General features: G+C 35.2%; 1 protein-coding gene across 7 annotated transcripts in view; it reads right to left on the bottom strand.

Annotated features, from left to right (window-relative positions):
* TRPC4 (transient receptor potential cation channel subfamily C member 4) overlaps nt 1-21,803 on the bottom strand; it is a 166,602-nt gene that overhangs the window by 9,834 nt on the left and 134,965 nt on the right. For 4 of the 7 annotated variants that reach the window (XM_040991063.1, XM_040991065.1, XM_040991066.1 and 1 more), the window contains 4 exons: nt 20,940-21,079; nt 10,897-11,210; nt 6,386-6,581; nt 3,487-3,681 (listed from right to left, as the gene is read on the bottom strand). In XM_040991063.1, the coding sequence (XP_040846997.1) occupies nt 3,487-3,681; nt 6,386-6,581; nt 10,897-11,210; nt 20,940-21,079 (845 nt within the window). Of the gene's footprint in view, nt 1-3,471; nt 3,682-6,385; nt 6,582-10,896; nt 11,211-20,939; nt 21,080-21,803 lie in introns of all 7 variants that reach the window. The other 3 variants (XM_040991062.1, XM_040991064.1, XM_040991067.1) reach the window with 2 other exon arrangements.

The raw sequence follows: 21,803 nt of genomic DNA, 5'->3' as shown, positions 1-21,803 counted from the left end.
CAAGTGGATCTTTGGTTCAAAAATCAAAGATAAGGTAGATATTGAGGCATAGGGGATTAAGCCACCCCTTGGGACCTGAACATTCTACAGCAAACTGCCTCTTCCTGCCCTGGTTGTTCTGCTTGTAAACCAGGCTTCTACCAACACACCTGGGAAGACAGTAAAGGATGGTCCAAGTACTTGGATCCCTGCCACCTCGTGAAAACCCTGGAAGGAACTCAGGGATTTCATGGTTGTTGTGGCAGAGGCCCAGCTATGTGGGTATTTCAGGAGTAATTCAGTAGGTGGAGGATCTCTCTCCATGTCTTGCTCTTTCTCTGTCTCTCTGCTTTTCAAACCAATGCTTTTTCTTTTTAAAAATTGAAATTGATATTGGTACCTTAGAAAAGAGATCATTTATGTGACAGATAAGATGACATGGAGAGATATTTCATTTACTCATTCACCGCTAAAATGGCTAAAGCACTTGGGGGCTAGGCTGTGAGAAAGCCTGGAGCCAGAAACATCATTTGACTATGTTATATAGGGGGCAGAAACTTGAGAACTTGAGCCACCATCCACGGTTTGCTAGCACATTAGGAGAATGAGAAAGACAGAGAGAATCTTTCATTTGTGGTATCACTGCCCTAAGAATCTGGCTGCAACAAGATGAAACCAGATGCCAGGAGCTCCAACTAGGTCTCACACATAAGTTGTGAGATCCAAGACCCTGGTTCGTCTTGTGCCACTTTTTAAAGAACATAAGCAGGGAGCTGGGGTAGAAATGGAGCAGCCAGGACTCTAGCGGGCACTCCAATATGTGATGCCTGCCGATCTGTGATTGCTTAACCTGTTATGTTCTAAGCCAGGCTCTGCTTTTGCAAAATGACTGCCACTGGAACTTGAGCACCACCTTAGAGTTAGTGAATATCCAATGTGTCCCTTTGTCTTCCTCTTTCTGTTCAATGCACTTTCAAGAAAAGGAACTGAATGGAAATACTTTAACAGCAAGTCAATTATTTTTTGACATTATTTTCTCATTTAACTCTGTTATTAGTGTTATACTGATCTAGCTTACTCTCCATTTGTCACAGACTTATCATAAGCAGAACTTTTAAGCAGTATGGATTATTTAGCACTGCGAATAAAAATGCATAAAATTCAACTAAGAGTATGAAAATCAAAATAATACGTCATTCGCAATCTGGAAATTCAGCACAGAGAAAGAGTAGGCTCAGGTGGTAATGTACTTGAGTAAGCTGTTACTTCTAAAAAGCTCCAGTTGGGATGGGAAGAATACACAGGCAGACAAAGGAAAGAAGTTGGAGAAGAGAGGCATAACTTAGGATACTGATGTAATGGCATACGTTATTGCAGCATCAAAATACCCATTTTCAAAGGTTTATATACAAACCTTTTTAAAACAAAATTTAGATACAATGTCAAAAAAATTGCTTGAATTGTCACAATTAATTTTTAAAGATCATAAGTATCAACTTGGTACCAAAACTTCTAATTTGGAGATTGAAACATAAGACAAAATTTATTTTATCAAGGCTAGTAATATGTGTAATAGGTAATGTACATAAACAGAAAGATCTGCAATTTCTGCCATTGACTATCTCCCTCTGAAAGCATGCTCATTACTTTAATAGAAAGCATAATTGAATTCACAGCCCTTTGGTGCCAAAAAAAAAAAAAAAAAAAGGAATGATGGTCACATGCTTCTAACTACAGACAAAAATGAGAGGACTTGGAACCCAAGTCATGGAGGGGTTCTTTATTCATTTCATTGGCAGTAGAGATAGAAACCTCAAATAAAATACAAGTATCTGACTGTAAGTTTTAGTGTGTTTTGAAATTCAAGATTCCTTCTCAGAGGCACCATACTAAGGATGTATTAATCATTAGTATCTTCTGCAGGGTGGATAATACAATTCCTTATAGATTTAAGGATAAGTTGGAAATTTACTTCCATGGAACTTATCTCTATTTACCTAAAAGAGAATATAAATTGTTTCTCATAGCGTTTTCATATAATTACATCACAATATTAACTGTACAACACTCATGATAGCAACATGGTTTCAATCTGTGTTTCCCCATTGAAAGTATCCTCAAAATGAAACTATGGCCACACTTTTCCCCTCACTCTCACATTCCTGGCTCAATTCCTGGCACATGAGACACGTATAATACTTATTGAATATAATAACATTTATTCTATTCATTGCACTCAATGTATAACCATTAAAAAAATCTGAATTTAATATCCATTGGCAAACAAATAAAACACTTGAAGTAAAGAACTTTCATTGTTTTCCAAGACCTGGGACCCAGTCCACAAGTTAGTATGAAAAGCCTCTAGTAGATAAAATCAAATATGTTCCAAAATGTGATCTCCATAGTTCATGGGTAAAGGTTTATAGAAAAAGATGCAACTACACTCCTAATACCCTGTGTGCAACGTGGGCTCACCAGTCATTTTCTCTTGAGAGCTAGAATTGTTACTGCGATGACAGGAAAGTCAATGCATTCTCAGTAGGAGGAAGCCTTTTTCTGTGCTCTTAACAATGCCTGGTTGGTGATGAAGTAATTGAGTGTGAAGGATAACTCAGGGCATATCCAGCAGTCGAAGCTATGGTAAATAAGGCTAAAAACAAGTTAACATTTAAAATTTGATAAATGTATCTAGGACAATTTTCCATAATATAAAGGCATTTAAATTATTCCCAAAGCAATTTTTCTGAGATGTCAAAATGACCGATGAAAATGTGTTAACTGCTAAACCATTGTCATGGGTGCTTTGAAAATCAGCAAAGGGAGCAACTTGTCCCAGGTCAATGGTTTGACTTTCCATTCTGCTGCAAGTTCTTGAACTCTTAATTTCCAATAGAAAAAAAAGTGCAAAGAATTCTAATCTTCCAGGATGCCATAAGCATGCTTTCAAGCTTTTCCAATAACTTAAAAATACGACATCATGGAATCTAATATGTTAAGAAGCAAAATTTTGAGTATTGGTCATATTTGGAAATTGTGGTAGCCTGTTGACAGGGAACATTTAAGATTTAAAATCCATTTGATCATTGAACTGACAATTTTTAACAAGCATAGCAAGCTCTGTGCAGGGATCTAGAAATATGAGGTGATTAAAACAGAAGTCTTCTGCTCATAAAGCTTATAATCCAGAGAGAGAAACAGTGAGTCTGAAATGACACAAATTGCCTGCTGTTAAAATTCTGAGAGCACCAGAAGTCAAGGTATAGAGAGACAGAGATCTGGTTATTTGTGAGTCAGGGAAGGATATCCGCAAATGGGTTCATGAAAAAAGAGCTCTCCTTACTCAGACCATTCTTTCGCCATGGTTAGTGTGTGAATAAATATTCATCAAAGTCCATAAAAACAAACAAAAACAAACCTTAGTCTCTGAAAATGTCCAATGAAAATGCAAAAGTATCCAAATGCACTGTAAAAAATAAGCACAATATGAGCATGCCGCATTCTTACCCCTATGGTTCCAAAACTTTCTGGCTTTCTTCTCATCTTTTTCTTGCACAGATGAGTCCATATCCACTTGACCAGGTACCAGAGGGACTTGGGGCTTGGGATGACATTGAAGGGAGTAGGGAGCGTCCCTCCTTCTTCAAAGTAGCTCATCCAAAGCTTTGTTCGAGCAAATTTCCACTCTATATCTGCATGGTCCTGAACAGGAGAACATGACAGCTACTGATGGGTTTCCTAATTAACAAGGAGAGATAAACCTCACGAAAAGCCTGTAGCCTGACTCCGAGTGGCTATTGCAAGATTAATTAAATTGCTTATCAAAGCACTCTTAACTCCTGGAGACGGCTATCCACACACTTCAGGAAGTGTCCCACCTTGTCACCAAGCTTTAGGCCACTTTCCATCATTCTCTCTTCAGTGAAACAGATATTCACGGTAATTACACATTAACGAAATCACAGAGATCGATTATGAATTTACCATGAATCTGCATCTCCAGGGCTGTGTGCTCATGTTAGCTCACACAATTCTGGTCGGAAACCCGAGTTTAGGTTTTATCTTATGTAGACACATGAAAACCCTTATTTGGAATTTGTGTTCATGTGCAGAATTTTTTTTTCCACTTTCAGATCACAGGCAGAAGCTCAGAGATAAATCACTACAACAAATGTAGAACAGGATCTTCCTGACACAGCTTCTGAACCTTGAAAAAACCTTGACCAATTGTCATCAGATAGAGTGTAATTACTTTTTTTTTTTTACCACAATCTGAGGATATTTCTCTATCATTTGTACTCATCCATTTTATTAAACTGAGAAACATTTCTTTTCATTATATATAGTACAACCAGTAACATCCTAAATTGCTTGTACATCTGATTTAAAGCAGAAAATCTGTAAGGTAAGAGGTTGTAGAAACTATATTTGTCAATGAGTAGTTTTACAAAAGGGATCCCGGATCTTGGAGTAAGCGTAATCAGAAGACTTTGCTTCATCTTAATGTGCCTCAAGTGCTGTGTGCTGATGAATACATTTGTTTTGTAGATGCTTCTCCACTGCACAATGCTGAGTTGGGGTTAGATACTAGACAGCAACTTACAACAAGAAACATCACAGCTGGAAAATCATGGCCTTCATTGATGCAGAACAAATGTTTGATTTTATGGATTGTCCTATAGAAACATGAAAGCCATTTATTTCTCCTTTTTTCTCTCCCCTTCTCTCCTTCCTTTGATTATGCTTTTTCTACTGTCCTTTTCTTTATAGATAGGCTTATAGCTTCTGCAACTGTGTTGCATTGGGGGCGAAAAGTGTATATTGTTTGTTGCAATCATGGATAATATTTCTAAATAGCTTTAGTCAATAGAAGAAACAGTCACTTTCATAAAATGTTGAACTATGAACTATGTCTGATACTCCAAGACTCATAAATTAAGGGCTATCTTGATAATTGTATTCTTTTACTGAACAGATGCTGCCTTTGTTCACAGGTTGGGATTCTGACAGCATCACTAAAAATTATAAAATTTGGAGAAGAAAATTCATAAACTGATGATAACTAAACTCATCTTTAATTGCCCAGCTTCCAGTTGCAGTGTAATTTTCTTAAGGAAATTTGGATATTTATTGCTTTATAAAATCCCAATTATTGGCAGCTTTTTTATATCTAGCTTGATAATTATGGGCTTTGTACTTTTTTCTAATTACTGTTGTCCTGGAAAGTGGATTGCATTTTTGAAATACACTGGCTAAAGGAACTCAACTTTTCTTATAAATATACATCAACAATGTCTAAAATACTCAATTTGTAAATGCTCAAATGAAGTACCGTTTATCACAAATCTAGATAGTCACCTTCAAATCTTTTGAGAAAGGTATATCCAGAGGAGCTGCTATGGATTGGAAGTCCCATAACTTGTAAATAGTTTAAGTAAAAGTAATCCGTCATATTTATGTAGTTTTTTTAAGCAATGACCGATGCCTTAAAAGAAAATTTGCCTCCATGAAGACAGTTCAAGTAAACTTTAAAGGGCTTCGAATGAAATGATTACCAGTAAAGTCTCAACTATAAAATATATTTGCAGTTGTTTACAGAAAAATGGAGTCTAGGCATACCAGATATTACTTGTGTAAAAGATACTTATGGATGTGTCAAGAAGTATATTTCATCATTTCATGAATTTTGCTTTATGGCCATATTTATTGGTCATATATATCTGTCAGTTTATAGACAAACTCAAGGGCTTAAAGGCTTTGTCTTCTTTGTCAGTGGCTGTATTTTTACTCAATAAATGTTGGGTGCAAGAATAATACATTTAGCTAAGGGTTTTAGATTCCAAATTTTAAGTCAATATATAGTGTACTTTATACTTTTTACAGAATTTGAGGTTTCTATCCTATGAATTTTTTAAGAGGCGAGAAACCATAATTTCTGTGTTTCCCCCCTCATCTAATTCTACTGTTGGCTATTTGTTTTTGCATGTTGTCGAGTTGACACAAGTTTGCTCATACTGAGATTATAGGTTAAAGGGACAGAGATGATGCCAAAATGGATGAAGACTGCATTGAGGGCTGCCTCTGTGGGTCATACATCCTTATGGCTTGTTATAGTCACTGACAGCCTGTAAAGACAGATTTAGCTTATCCTATAATCCTGTGAAATGGTAAAACTAGATTAATACTGTGCATAGTTATTTATGCTATACTATTGCCCTGAAATATTAAATTAATAGTGTATACAATATTCTGATGATGTCATCAACAAGTACTATGTATATATATATATATATGGTTATATCTATCTATCTATCTATCCATCTTTTCCACAATAACAAGGTGGAATAGACTAGAAATAAAATATTCTAAGTGAAATACTGAATTAAAATGAAGTTAGTCAACTTACAGCAATAAGTTGGTAAGAATTATTCATCATAGCTATCAACATGTTGAGTAGGACAACCAAAGAGATGACATTATATGTCCCGAACATGGTGGCACCAACAAACTCAGTGAATTCATGCTGTGCTTTGACATTGGTCACATACAAATTGATGAGCCCAAATATTGACCAAAAGAGGGATTGAAGTGTCTCAAATAACCTATAATAGAGATAAAATGACACTCATAGTTATATGAAAAGAAACGTTACAAAGTAAAAGCATTAGAACTTGAAACTGTTATGTATATTAATTATTTAAAAATACATATTTAACTGCAAAAAATAAAAGCTCAAAGCCAATTTCTACAAGGCTTGGAATTAACAATGAATTTTGCTTTCTCAAATGGTTGAGGAAAAAAAAAAGAATGGTGATATTTTGTGACGTGTGAAAATTATGTAAATTTAAGCTTTAATATGATAAAATTAAGCTAAAGAAAGTGAATTCTTTTACCTGATTTTTCTTTTGACATATGAGGACTTAAAAAAATTCCTGTAGTACTCCACACATACATTAACATTGCATATATCACATCCTCTAAGATTGTAAAGAATCCCAGCATGATTAAATAATCAAATTTTATGGGTTTTTTTTTTTTTTTGCTTCAAAAAACATTTTATTTGTTTTAGCCAATGAATGAAAATCTTTTGATTTTATTAAAGCTGAAATTCTCCTAACTTGTTCTAAAAAGATGAGGCATCTGAACGATAATTAGAATCTTTTTATTTTGGTGGGATTATTATGTTACCCTAATATTACATAATACAGAGATAGTAGAACTTTAACATTCCTTCATCCATGGGTAAAGGTTAAATTAAAAAAAAAAAAACTTTTTCGTATCTATCATGATAACTTAGGAAAGTAGGATTTCTTTCTTTAGGGAGATTAGTTTTAAATTGGTATCATGTTGATTTATATTTTCTGCCAGCTCCCAGGCCAGTGATATTGATCCATGGGAGGAATTTGTAGAGAAGTGTTCCTTTTGGAAGTCTCTGGAACTCTTCACCCACTACCTCAATGATTTAGGTCATCATGGTGACACAATTCAAAGAGGGACACTTCATGTGAGTAGTTTCCAAAGGGGCTGGGATTACAGTGCTATGATAGAGCTCTGGTGGTTAAAACTATAAAAGTCAATGATTTGAAACCTACAATTCAAGCAGTGCCTAACTGAGGATGGAAAGGCAAGCCACAAGTAAGCAGCGAGAATGCAGTGACGGTGGTGGAATCACATCTTGCTGATACTGAGCACGCGGTTCACTCCTGTTCTTCTGCAGCTGTGATAGTCCCTGCGATCTCTGCTTGCTAGTGACATCTCTTGCCCAGTCTTCAAGGACTTTGCATGATTTTTGTTAAAAACACTATTTAATTGAAACTAGCTGTCTTTCTGGATCTTTTTGGCAAGAAGAATCTAATCAAATATGCCTACATTGACTCTAAGTATTTCATTTTATCCAATTTATTACTGTCTTTAAAAAAAGCAAATAATTTCATGTTTGCATTTAACAGCTAGTTAAAGCTGTAAGAAAAAATTAAAGGATAAATGTATTTTACAGCAGAATTTTTTTAAATGCATAGTTTTTTTTTCATAATATGCAGCTTCCATCAATTTTCTAGAGGTCCTGAAACATGGTAGAAACTATTATCATAAAATAATAAGATCAGTTATTACTGACGTGGTCACATTTTGTCAGATTCAGGGTCTTGTGTATTGTGTAAGAAGGCAATGAATTATTTCTGATGAACAAGCCACATAACAAATCCCAGTCTGGAGAGTTCAGTCTAGTACACCAGCCTGATACAAAGGTCACTGAAAATTCTTTGAAGAATTCTCAGGAAAAGTAAATTTGGACATGGTCATGTGTTCTTCACTTTTAAACTTAAAACTTTAAACTTCTGAAATTAATGATACTGCCCTTTGAAATTTAAAATAATTATGTTCTGTCTTTCTGAATAATATGTATTTTCACTGTAAATACACAAATATGATTCAATTTTTTTTCTGCAGGAATTAAGTGGTTTAGAAAATATGACAAGTTAAATAATATGTTATAAAATAGATTATATAAAATGTTATCAACGTAAATCCCATAGCGGTTGCTATTTGAAATGCCCAAATACAGTAATGACGCAGACTAAATAATTTGCTATAGTTGAGCAAGACTTATATGCTTCTAAATAAATTAGAGACAATTGTAAGAAAATGTTTGCAAATCTTTTAGCGAAACATTTGTTGACTAACATGAAATTTTAAAAGGGGTTTCAGTGAACGATATTCTGTGATTATCTGTAGATTTTATTCTTTCTTTGACTTTCTTTTGTGGAATGACTCATTATAATATTTGAAGAGTAATTTCGAGTAGCTAAAATATAGTTATATCTCAGGTATACTCAGATCTTGATGTCAAGGTGTTTATTGCAAGAATCATTCTTTCCTTAGCTGTTTCTTACACAGGCAACATAGTTTATTAACATTTCATCCGCACTCTCAAATCTATGGAGAGTAACATTGTCTATACAGTTAGCAATCTTGGACTATTTTAGATGTCAAAATATCTTTATGAGGTAAAGTTGTTTTTGTTCTATGGATGGTATTCCTAAAAAAAAAATGTACCACACCTTCTTAGGCAATACTTTGATGACATAAAACCTGGGTTGAAGACTAATAATTTCAGTAGGTATAAGTTTTGCCATCTTGAGGATACCATTTTTGCGAGCTGCCGTTTGGAAATATATTCCCACTGCTATGCTTTGGAATGAGTTAATCCTGTGGTTAAATAGTCACAGCTGGAGAAACTGAGCAAGTTAAGAAGGTAATGTATATCCCAGTTGCATTTATCCTCTATCGCATGGGAGTAAAATAAGGAAGGAACACAAATACAATGCCTGTCTTAACATTTTACATTTAGTTTACAAGATAGAAGACAATATTAGAGCAAGTAAACTATGGTGTTATTGGTCAGTTCCAATAATTAGGAATACAGCTCCAAGAATGAGACAATACTGGTCACACAGCAGAGCAGAGCCCTTCTTTCCACAGGAGATTCGTTTATCGGGCATTGTTAACTTAGCTTTATATGCAGCGAAATTTCAATGATTAATGTTTGATATTGTTTAGTTGCATGTAATTCTTCACATGTTATGAAGGAACAAGCTGAAGTGTGAAAAGAGAAGTTTCCATCTATGAGATGGTGGAACACAGCGAAACTCAGAAGTCATGGATGACACTCCATACACACTTGCAGATCAAGCAGACAGGGGAACTTTCAAAGTGAATATTGGAAACAGGATTTGGAAAAAAGCAATAAAATCTTGCCAAGTGAAAAGATAGAATTGGTGCGTCTTTGAACAAGAGTCTTAGAACCAGGATTTTTCTCTGAAGAAAAGAGGGTGTTAGAGGAAACAGTTTTAGGTGCAATGCCACAATGCTTTCTGGAAAACGAAGCAAAGCATGGGAGCAGATGAAATGGCAAGAGAAACAAATGAGGCAGTGTTGGCAAGTAGGTTCCAAACAGACAATGCAGAATGATCAGGGAATTGTGTTAGATGGAGCTGAGAAAAAGCTCTGAGTCAAGCACCCAGAGAAATAATCTGGAAAAAAATGGATGTGGAATTAGTCAGGAGAATTTTAACAATAAATGGTTAGTTTATGTGAAATGGTTGTTCTTCTTAAAATTATTCTGCTCTTTTGTATTGCACAGATCTCTGACACTTCATAGATAAGGTTAAATATTACCCCAAATGGCACCATGCTCACATTTATTCACTGTGTAGAGCAAAATCACCTAGCTTTTTGGATTATCTGGTAACTGACCATCAGTTTATCACAATGGGAAGAAAATAAGCACAGATAAAGACAGAGGTGTTCCATGAAACTGCCCAAGTGTTGAACACGGTGCTCATAGGTAAGTGTGACTAACACACATGATCATGAAAATTACCATGCTTCACAATGAATCTTCCTACTACTTATACAGGGGCAAGGAAAGCCTTTTAGACAGAATAACATGAGAACGTGAATTTTAGGTTCCATTTTGGGTAATTTTAGAAACTTACATTTCCTTTGCTGGGAACTAGAGAATAGAAAAGACATATGATGGGACTGCAGCCTTCAGGAAACCATGAGAACATGTTGAAATGAACTTAGTTTTCTAACATGATTGATTTTACATATTTTATAGATTTTAATGTATGCACTCCTAAGCTATCAATAGTACATTTTCCCCCACATTTTTAAATGGTATGAGGTCATTTAAAAAAACGACGTTACTAAAACTTAAAATAAATGTACCAGGTATTTCTTTAATGTCAAAGGATTTATTTCTATTAAAAGATATGTTAATTCTGTTTTCTGCATTAGGTATAATTTTAATTTCCAGTTCCTTTGCAACCATTTGTCATGAGTTCTCCAAATTCATGATGTGGGGCATACCAAATTCTCCTCAGTGTTGCCTATAGAAACGTCTGCTGTACTTACGTTGAAAATGCATTATTCTGCTTTTCACATCGTATGCCTTTGCAGCTTAACCCTTTTGTTTCTTCATAATAGAAGTACAATTGATTTAGGCCATTTGCAAATGCTAGCAACACCAGGCAGTATATGAACAGGAACTTCAAAATGTCCAGGAGCATTCTTCCCAGAGATATTTGCAGAGGTCCCAGGTGAGAATTTGCAGTAAAGAGTGAGATCAGACGTAAGGAACTGAAGATGTTTGCAATAGCAAATAAAGCCTCTGCCACAAGCGTGGGATGCCACATGTCCCAAGATTCTCGTGGATTTAGCGCACTGTACTGGAGAGAAAAACAGAAAGTAACATCTACACATAGGTATGAAAATATCAAGTTCAAACCCACAATGCTTTTTAAATAGAGACAACACAACAGCCTCCTTTCAGAAAGCTGATGTCCTTCATGCATGTGACAGGAACTTAAATCTACAGAAACTTACTAATTTATCATTCATGAGCTTTATTCGGGCTTGCCCTGTCACTTATGATTCTGTGAATATAGTATTAACAGATTTTAAAGAATTTTTAATGGCATATAAAAATTGAAAATATCATGGAGGAAGTAATGTTCAATCTTATTTTGATGGAAGAACAATATCATGACAACAAAACAACTGTTATAAAGGAAAATCATTATGGTTTGAACAAATTAATAAACTTATGCAATTTCACATGTCATTTCTAAAGGAATACATGCAAAATAGACAACTTTAAAATTAATGAAGCAGAAATTTGCTGCTGTAGAACAGAAAAAATGATCACTCTTATCAGCCTTCTGTTTTTTTCTAGTTCTCTGTACAACCTGACTTAGATATCATCGTAGTGGACACCAAATTAGCAAATGTTTGTCATTAATATTTAAGAAAATGCAATTATCCGAACAGTATATTATCATATAAATATGTGGCTCAAAACTATTTGTTGCATTTAAGTTTGATTGGTTATTATTTACAAAGTAGGCTAACTTAAAATAATAGCTTTTAATTACTGATGTTTGACTGGAAGTTTTTTTTTAAAGATTTATTTTTATTATTTTTTCATTGGAAAGGCGGATATACAGAGAGGAGAGACAGAGAGGAAGATCTTCCGTCCGATGATTCACTCCCCAAGTGAGCACAACGGGCCGATACTATGCCGATCCGAAGCCAGGAGCCTCTTCCGGGTCTCCCACGCGGGTGCAGGGTCCCAAAGCTTTGGGCCGTCCTCGACTGCTTTCCCGGGCCACAGGCAGGGAGCTGGAAGGGAAGCGGGGCTGCCGGGACTAGAACCGACGCCCACATGGGATCCCGGGCGTGCAAGGCGAGGACTGGAGTTTTGTACCGTGGTGAAGGCACTGATTGTGAAGCCAACATCTCATATCAGGGCATCCGTAAAAATCAGCGATGTTCTACTTTCTGTCCAACTACCTGCTGATGTGCTGGGAATGTGGAAGTGGAAGGTAGCTGAAGCATTCAAGATGCTGTCAACCATGCGGGAGACCTGGGTCGTGTTCCTGGCTCCGGGTTCAACTTGGCTCAAGCTTTTGTTGTAACCATTCGAGATGGGAGCCAACAAAAGCTATTTCTCTCTCTCTCTCTCTCGTGTATGTGTCTTTCTTTCTGCCTCTGCTTTCAAATAAATCACTTGATAAGAAAGAGTTATGGATATTGAGCCATATGAAGGGCTCAATGAAATGAATCCTTGGAACTACCAAGGTAGGTCTATATTCTGTTATAAGAGGACTCAAATATATGCTGAAGTATTGTAGCATGTAAACTTCTAATTAAATCTGTGTTAGAATTCAATAATTTATGGAGTACTTTTATTCATACATACTATTAATGACATGTCTAGACAACGCAATCTTTTCCCTGATGATCATAGGGAAAACAAAGAATATTGTCAATTATTTCTCTCTGCTTTCTTATTTCTCTCTTATACTTCCCTTGGCAGAAAACAAATCACAATGTTCTTATCCAACATTCAAACTCATGCTTGACCGACAATTTAAAACAATCAAGTTTGAACAAGAAGAAAATTAATTTCTATTTTTAAATTTTGATAAATGTTCTTGAACATTCCCACGCACAGTTTCAGCATAAAGTAGCTAACAATTGGAGATGCAAGAAGAAAACAAAAGCAAGGCTTTTCCCCTTATTGATTGTAGTGAGTTTTGGAGTGTTTGAAGTGCCAGATACTGTCTACTTCATTCACTTCCCTTCTTAATGATGCCAGCTTCTCGAAGGTTTAGGTCACATTTAATCTGTTAACTTAATTCCTTTCTTCACTTCTCTTTTGATAGACACATGCATTCAACTAGAGGACAACCCTGTCTTTGTTGATAGATAATTCTATTTCGTTTTTCTTATCTAACATAGCTTAGTCTACATCTCACAGTGTACAACCTACAGGACAGTAAGCATTGCTGTCGATCATTATCTTGAACTTGCCATGATGTTTGAAAGGATGCCAAGTCCACAATGAGTGCTCGGCAATATATTTTTTTTCCTGCCAACTAGTCGTAGCTGACCGAGAAACGAACAAGCAATAGTAATAATTATAAAAACAATTCGAAAACACTAACACCAATTGGGGTGGGAATGGAGGAAACAAAGTGGCTACTAAATACTTCCTGGGATTTAGGGAGCTAGGAATGGGTAGAGATGACATGTTTTCAAAGCTTTCTGAGTCATCTGAATCTGTGGCTTATTCCAGATGTCACAGCCCGGTCAGAGAAGCTGGGTGCAGAATCTGTCTTCACTTTGTGACCAAATGCGGATGTACTTTGGACCTCCCATGCAGAGAGCTTTTCTTAGTCAATGTTGCCAGCTAGGTCTCCAGAAGTTATGAGAGGAAGATTTTCCATTTCACAAATCATAATATGCTAGATTCTGCCCCTGTATAATTGAGTAAGTTGGAATCAGAGTCTGGCACTTTTGTTAATTGCTGGAAGCAGTGCCACATGAACATGTTCATAGCCCACACAGTGAAGGCTTACTGGGCACAACATCGCTGGCATCTGGGTTAATGGATGTTTGGATAGCAAACAATCTTTGAAAGTCAAAGACAGAGACCTCCCAAGAGACCTAGAAACAGCTCCCCTGGAGCCATCTGCTTACATTCTCAGGATAATAAACCTCAGGAGAGAATTTATTTACTTTGGGATGTGAAGGTCTTTTTTTTCCAAGGTAAAAACGGATAGCTGGCTCAGCTGCACCATATAAATTCGGAGATTCTCAATTTCTGAGTGCCTCTCCTGTGGAACCGGGGTGTGTGTGGGACACGTCTGGCTATCGGCTTGTCTCCTTCTGCGGATTGGAGCGTGGGGATTTGGTGCTAACACTGCAATACAAGTAAATAATTTGTTCGCTGATCCAGCAACCTTATTTTCTATCAAGGAAAAACGGAGACATAAACAGTGAATAATTATCTCTTGGTTCATTCTGTGAAATTTTCCTTTTGAAATTTTCCAGTCACTCATATAGAATTTATTTGCATTTTTATCTAAAGTCACTTTATCAGGTAGTTTTGAATAGTCTTAAAGATCCATGATATCCTTCAGAATTTAAGAAAATAACTAAATCTTCCTTCATTAAACATTTTTTTCTGCATCCATTATCAGAAGTCAAAACACTAACTTGGATAGTTTTCTTTTCTCTCCTGTGTAAAAATGTTCACAACATCCACATTAATTTCCATCCTTGAATGTTGACCTCCCCACTTTTTTTTTTTGCCCATTTCTAGCATTCTTTATAGGCCTCTTTATCTTACCTATCTAGTAAGCGATATTTTGGTTTTTCACATTTAAAGAATACAATTTATATTCAATAACTTATACACATGAGAAGAGATTAAATATGGATAACTTGCATTTTCACATCCTCACATATTTTGCTTCTATGTCTTAAGAACTTTTCAAACATTCTTATCTAATTATTATAAAATACTTGTTGAGTAAAGATTAAAAGTACCCAATTGTGCCCCGTAAATGTCCAATCCCCTTTTCAAGTCTCTTTTCTCATGCTACCCACTTTCGTTGGTTATTTCCTGTAACTCTAAACCTAAAAGATGAATCCCAAATACACACACTCAACCCCCAAATTCTCACCTTGTCGTTCTTTTATATTATATTGGGTTATGGACTTTTCCACTGTAATATAGATCAGAAGCATCACAAACTCATGACCTGAAAATGGAACTCTTCACCTTTTCATCCTCAGTCTGCTCCATTGATGCCTTCTGATTTCAGAGAATAGGAACCAGTCACTTCAATCCATGTTTGAAGTTTATCCTAGAGTCTTCCCTTTATTGTTTATTGTTCTTGATTAGGGCACTCACTGAATCAGAACAGTTCCCCTATTCCTTAGATATTACTATAAGCGCTTACTGATTTCTCTGTTGACCTTAAACTTTACTATTCCAATTTTCTATTTCCTTTAGAATGATTTTTTAAACAGGAACTAGTCACATCATGTCACAGGCTTTTAATATTCTACAATAATTGCATTGTCTGTGAGACAACATTCCAATTTCCCAACATGCGGCATTAAGCCTCAAGAATCTGTGTTTTCACTTCCTTTTAAGATTCATCTGCGGGGCCCAGTGCTGTAGCCTATTGGCCAAAGTCCTAGCCTTGCACCCCCAGGATCCCATATGGGTACCGATTCTAATCTTGGCACTCTGCTTTCCATCCAGCTTCCTGCCTATGGCCTGGAAAAGCAGTTGAGGATGGCTCAAACCCTGTGGACCCTGCACCCATATGGCAGACCTGGAAGAAGCTCCTGATTCCTGGTTCCTGGCTTTGAATCAGCTCAGCACCTGCTGTTATGGCCTCTTGGCAAGTGAATCAGTGGATGGAAATCTTCCTCTCCCTTTTCTCCTCTCCGTATATCTGACTTTCAAATAATAAATAAATAAATCTTAAAAAAAAAAGACTCATCTACTATTTGCTCTTAGCTTGGTTCCTAACACTCAACATTTTAGTTTTGGTAGTTCTCCAAATGAACCACTTATTTTTACCAAAATGCTTTTCAATAAATATTCCTTTCTCTAGAATGAATTTAAGTTCTGATTATCTTGAATCTTCAGCTGTTTGTACTTTACAAATAAATGTTGCATGAAGTTACAGTTCTTGGGACTACAATATAAAAAAAGGGCCAGTCCTTCCCCTGAGATGTTCTCTCTGACCAAACTTGAATAAACATTACATGGTGCTTACCAAAGCTGGTAGTTTCAGGTTGTAGAAAAATCCTTAGATGAGAAATAAAGAGCTGTTCTAGTCACATATTTGGAGTTTTCATGTAGTAGTCATCAAGTCCCCTTTTTCTTAAGTATTTGCTTTTTGTTTATACCTATGTTTATGAGGTTTTGCCCCACATCTACCATTCTATTCAAATTCCTTTTTAAAGGAACTGCTGCTTCTGTGAACACATAAAGGTTCATAGGCACATAGAACATGTACCTTTGGATCACTTGTCAATATTTCATGCAGGGAACTATGTCTAATGCACTTTTTCAGTGATGGGTTTTCAGTAGAGTATTTTCTACTTAAATGCTCACAAAACACTCTAGTTAGAAAGATCCTTGACAGGGTCAAAGGTGCTGTGTTTAAAAGATAGTCGAAAAATGTGGCTTGAAAGAACTGGAATACATAGGGTTTAGGAAGAATGCAAGGATCTAAAGAGAAGTAGGAACCAAGCATGCCATTTTTAGCATAGGTAAAGAGAAATTAAATGAGTAATAATGTTGTATCATATTTTCTTGAATTTATGAAAATATGTTAGCCATTTGTATGTATTGTATAGTCATGCATGGTTATAAAAAATAAGCAATTGAAATGAGTAGAAAATATGTAAAATGAAAATGCTTGTGAGATTTAATAGAGACCAACACGGGTTTTAACATAAAGTCTTCAGAAAGTTTATGGAAATGTGTATTATTGAAAACATGTACATGAATTACAAGACTTTACACCAAAATAAACTTAACATTTAATTCAATTTTCCACTAACTACTTGAAATTCCTTCCTGTTTCATTTTTATAAATTTGATCAATAATGGAGTAATGAATATTTTTAGGCAAGCTTATGAGTTTCTTCTCTATTAGATAGTTCTGATTAAATGGGTGTTTTCAGAAGTACAACTCTCTGCTTTAAGAACTACAGGATATATCAGAACATTCCATCCTTCATCGTTTGTAAAATGGAAAAATTATTTATCCCTTTTATATCTGACAAATGAAGTCATCAATAAATCTATAAGGCTAAAACCTTTTACAAGGATAATTTCATGTTAAAAAGTCATGACTTTGAAATAAATCTTGTGTTATCATAATTTTGATTATTTAAAACAATTTCAATTTCCTATTCTTGAATAAGAATAGGAAAATATAGTAATTTCTGCCAAAGGATTTAAAACACAACTTCTCCAGCTACAAAAGGGGCTGGGTAATATTTAGGAATGAGGCTGCATTAATGACTAAAATATTATTATTGTGCCTATAGGCATCAAGTTCTGATTAAACAATACTTCATGCATAGTGAAAAGAGGGAATGATTAGAAAAATTCTCTCTGAAGTATTAGAAGCCAATTTAAAAAAATCTATAGTCCATGATCTTTAAAATGTCAATAAATCAAAAGTATTTCTAAAAGACTCACAAAAACTCAAAGGGAAAGACATTGATATCATATAAATCATTGTTTTGTTTTTTCTTTGCACTTTATAATGTTGTTGCATTTATACACAACTATCAAAGACAACTATAGCATGTGGATATTTGTGTGTGCCTGCGTGTCTGTATATAGGCACTACTTACTGATTTAATACCCCGATACATTGTGATGTTTAATTATTATATGAATTTAAGGGTCCATATATTGGACCTCTCCTACTCCCATGTGAATATATTTAGATAAAGTACTTTCAGGAAGTAGTTAGGTTTAGATTAGCTCATAATGGTGGCACCTAGGAAAGGAGCAGCGATGAACTCACATGCTCTCTCTCAGCGTACCATGTGAATGGATTTGGTTCTAGTTGTGCATCCTCATCTATAAGGAATGTCTTGGCAAAATGCCAGCAGAGGCTCAGTATCACCCTTTTCAATTGTGCCCAAATATGATAGATAAAACTGTCATCCGCCATATTATAAATACACATGTATCTCTCTGTCTCTGCCAGTTACTTGATGGGATGGCCTCCATCTCAACAATTTTTGCATTCACAGTCACCTGATCACCAGTTATTTTCTGTGCTCACTTCAGTAACACATGTACTAACCCTTCCCTGGCATGTTCTAACAAATATGATTGATCAAGTAGGCTGCTTGATGCACATAACTTTCATTTATTGAATAAAACATTTTTGCAAGAACCAGACAATAAAATGAATCATAGGCTACTACAATTTAGTCTGAAAAACTTGTTAGAACAAAAATAATGATACACCCGTATTGGCTCTTCAGACAATACAAGTGAAACTTCTATTAAATAATTTGTCTTGAATGACACAGATTAAACATAAAAAATGGCAACATAAAAAATGGCAAGATCTCAAATTACTTTTAAACTAAAATGAAGTGAATGACAAACTATAGTGTAGGCAAAAGAAAATGCAAGAACAATAAACTCAGTATATGAAAAAGGAGAAGACCAGGGTAAAATAGGTGACAGGCTTGTATTGTGGCATACAGGTGAAACCACCAACGGCCATGCCAGGGTCCTCTATGATCACCAATTTGTGCCTTGGCTACTTGACATGAGAACCAGCTCCCAGCTAAGGTCCTATGGTTTGGGCACCTGTGACCCACATGACAGAACCACATGGAGCTTCTGGTGCTTGGTTTATGCCTGGCCCAGGGCTCACAGTTTCCATCACCCGGGAAGTGAATTACTGGGTACAAGATATCTCTTTCTCTTTCCCTCTCCTTCTTTCTGTCCCTTCATCTATTTCTGGAACTTTGACTATCAAATAATCAACTATTTGAAAAGAAAGAGCTCTAATAATGAGTGCTTTCTCTACAACAGTCTCATTTTTTGTGCCAGCAGTGTAAATGAGAAATACTTATTTTTCTAATCTTATAAATTAGACAAAAAGTTAAAGAAACAAATTCAAGGTCATTGAGCTAGTGATAGAATAAAGAGCTGAGCCTAGTAAACAGTACTGTAGTGTGCACGCCATGAAGCATAACTTTGCTACTGACTAAATGCAATTGACTATATCAGAGATATTTAGAAAGAACAGGGCAGAATTTGTATTTATAAATTCACAGCTGAATTCATATGATCAGTGGGAGTTAACAAAATGCATATTTCCTAAAGGTTTCCTGTTCCTTACGTCACCATCATTTGTGAAATTTGTGGTACGGTACAGAACTCCATATTTATTTATTCCTCTCCTATTCCTTCATGACTAAGGATGAGTGGGTTTAATTCTAACATGAAGCCTCTCAGTTTATAAAGAATAGTTATGAGATTTTGGTGCAAAATCATACATATAGGATGTTTTTGTCAGGCAGCTTTCAGACAACAATCCAAAAATCTGCATTAGTTTGAACCAGTAGCCACAACATATCAGAAAAAAGTAAATACATCCCTTATATACATTACTTAGGTACAGCAAATGTAGTTATGAATCCTAGTTTCAATACTGCTTATGAGAACTAAATGCAAGACATTCCTTTTAGATTCACTTCCATAGTTCTCTGAGCAATTCAGTTCAACAGGATTATTCAAGTCAATGTTTTTCAAAATGCTTTTCCTTAGATCAGTTGTATCTGTATTACCAGTGAGTTAATTAAAATGCAAATGTATGTATTTTTCTACTTTTCATATATATACATATATAATTATGTATATATACATAAGTGTGTGTGTGAGTATTGGTCTGTGTGTAGCTTGCTAGTACAGAGAAGATAATTACAGAGAAGGGTGTTGGCCAACTATGCAAGTCAAAATAGACTTCCACTTTCTACATAGAGATATAATCTCATTTGATAAAGTTACTAACTTCTGCTCTTAATAAATTCTTCATGATTGCCAATATCAATTCATATGAGACAAATTCCTAAATTTTGCTTTCAGTTTTAATGGAATTGACTGAAATTGATTTTCCCCATTTTTTTTTCCTTGAGAATGAAATCTTAGGTTAACTAATTCTGAAAAGCATAGTATTTCTAATTTTGGGCAATTTTGATTCTATCATGTGAATTTACACAAACAAACATAGGTTGCCATTTTAAGACACTGACTAGGTGAATAACTTTTCTCTTTTATGTTGGATCTTTCTAGATTGTTTAACTGCATCAAGTATTCATAGGACAGTCCGTTCTATACTCTGATATTAATCAATTTAGCAATCATTTGAATAAATTTTCAAAAGAAGAGAAAAAAGAAAAAAGAAAAACTGAAATACACAAGGAGGAAGTAGGTTTATCCTTGAAAATTCTCCAGAGCGCAAAATAATCTTAATTTTTGTTGCAGGAAGAAAATGTTTTATGTCGATTCTGTGACACTAGATAAGATTGATGTTGTACAAAATCTGGGGGAGTAATGGGTGTGTGAGACTTCAAGCACTGTCACGCTGAATGAGATGAAGAGAAAGAAATTATATTCTGCTCTAATTATATCAAACTATATTAGGTAAACTGAAATGATCATTTCAGTGCTTTGAATAAGTAATATTTTGATCTATGAAATTATATCTAATAGTTACAATATAAAAATAGGTTTTTCCTTGCCAGAATTGAAATGGTGTCTGAGACAGATTTTCATTAGAAATAGAAAGGATTAGACAAACAGCAATTGTGAACATTTTTGAGGTATCATTCTATCTTGACGGAAGTCAACTGGGTAATTACTTCTACACATTAGTGAAAGCATCTTTGGAGGCTACAGAGCATGGTCCATCTATATGCAGTACAGATTTATAATATAATAAGTTGAAGCGCTAGACAATTTCATTTAAAGAAAAATCACAATCATGGGAATAGCTAATTTTCAGATCTTATGTTTTATCAATGACTTAAAGAATAATTACCTTTACAAATGCAACAATTTTCAAGGAGATGGTCGCTAAGTATAAAGAATTCATCACAAAATCCATCAGATTCCACCAATCATGGATGTAATCTTGAAGTCCACCATCCCACATCTGTTTAATTTCTCCCCATATAAAGCCTGCAATTACAAAAAGTAGTCATGGTAAGTGTGATCTGCAATAAAATCACTCAAACAGAAAATAAACTTTCATAATCATAGATCTTACAGCAGGAGACGTTGTAATTACACTAGAAGCAACATCTATTTTTAATAGATAGTTGTAATTGAGTCCTGGCCATCTTTTAAGATTTTCAGGATACTAAAGCTAATTTTGTAAATGCCATTATGGAAGCCTCATTCTCTTTGATCCATTGCATAAGTTCACAGCATTGTGTATTTTAAATAATTCATTATTTATTCTCATAGATACAGTTACAACATTCTTTTGTAAGAATAGTCTGTAAGATATGTTGTTCTCCCAAGTCAAAATGACTCAAACACGCATGAAAGAAAAAAGATGTATATGAATCAGACAACTGATTTTAGATGATTAATCAGGGTGCCTTGTCACACTTCTTGAAGCAAGAAATCCCTTCAAATACCGCATTTCATTAATGAAAAAATGACTCCAATATTCATGATAATTTACTGAAGGACCTTATATATAGCCATATATTTGAAGCAATATCTCAAGAAGTCCCAATTCCTTTTCCTTTATCATGGTCACAGGTTTTATATGATGTTCTTCATTTTCAACATCTAAGGGCATTTAGTAGATGTCAGATTAAGCTGACTGTTCCGACTGGTGCAAGCAAAAATTAGAGTGGATAAGGGTTGGTTGGGCTTTGCCACATCATCATAT

Source organism: Ochotona curzoniae, unplaced genomic scaffold, assembly GCF_017591425.1.
Source record: "Ochotona curzoniae isolate NIBS_2020 unplaced genomic scaffold, NIBS_Ocur_1.0 contig_64, whole genome shotgun sequence".
Taxonomy (NCBI): Eukaryota; Metazoa; Chordata; class Mammalia; order Lagomorpha; family Ochotonidae; genus Ochotona; species Ochotona curzoniae.
Note: the sequence above shows the minus strand (reverse complement) of the source record. Positions and strands in the feature narration are given on the sequence as shown.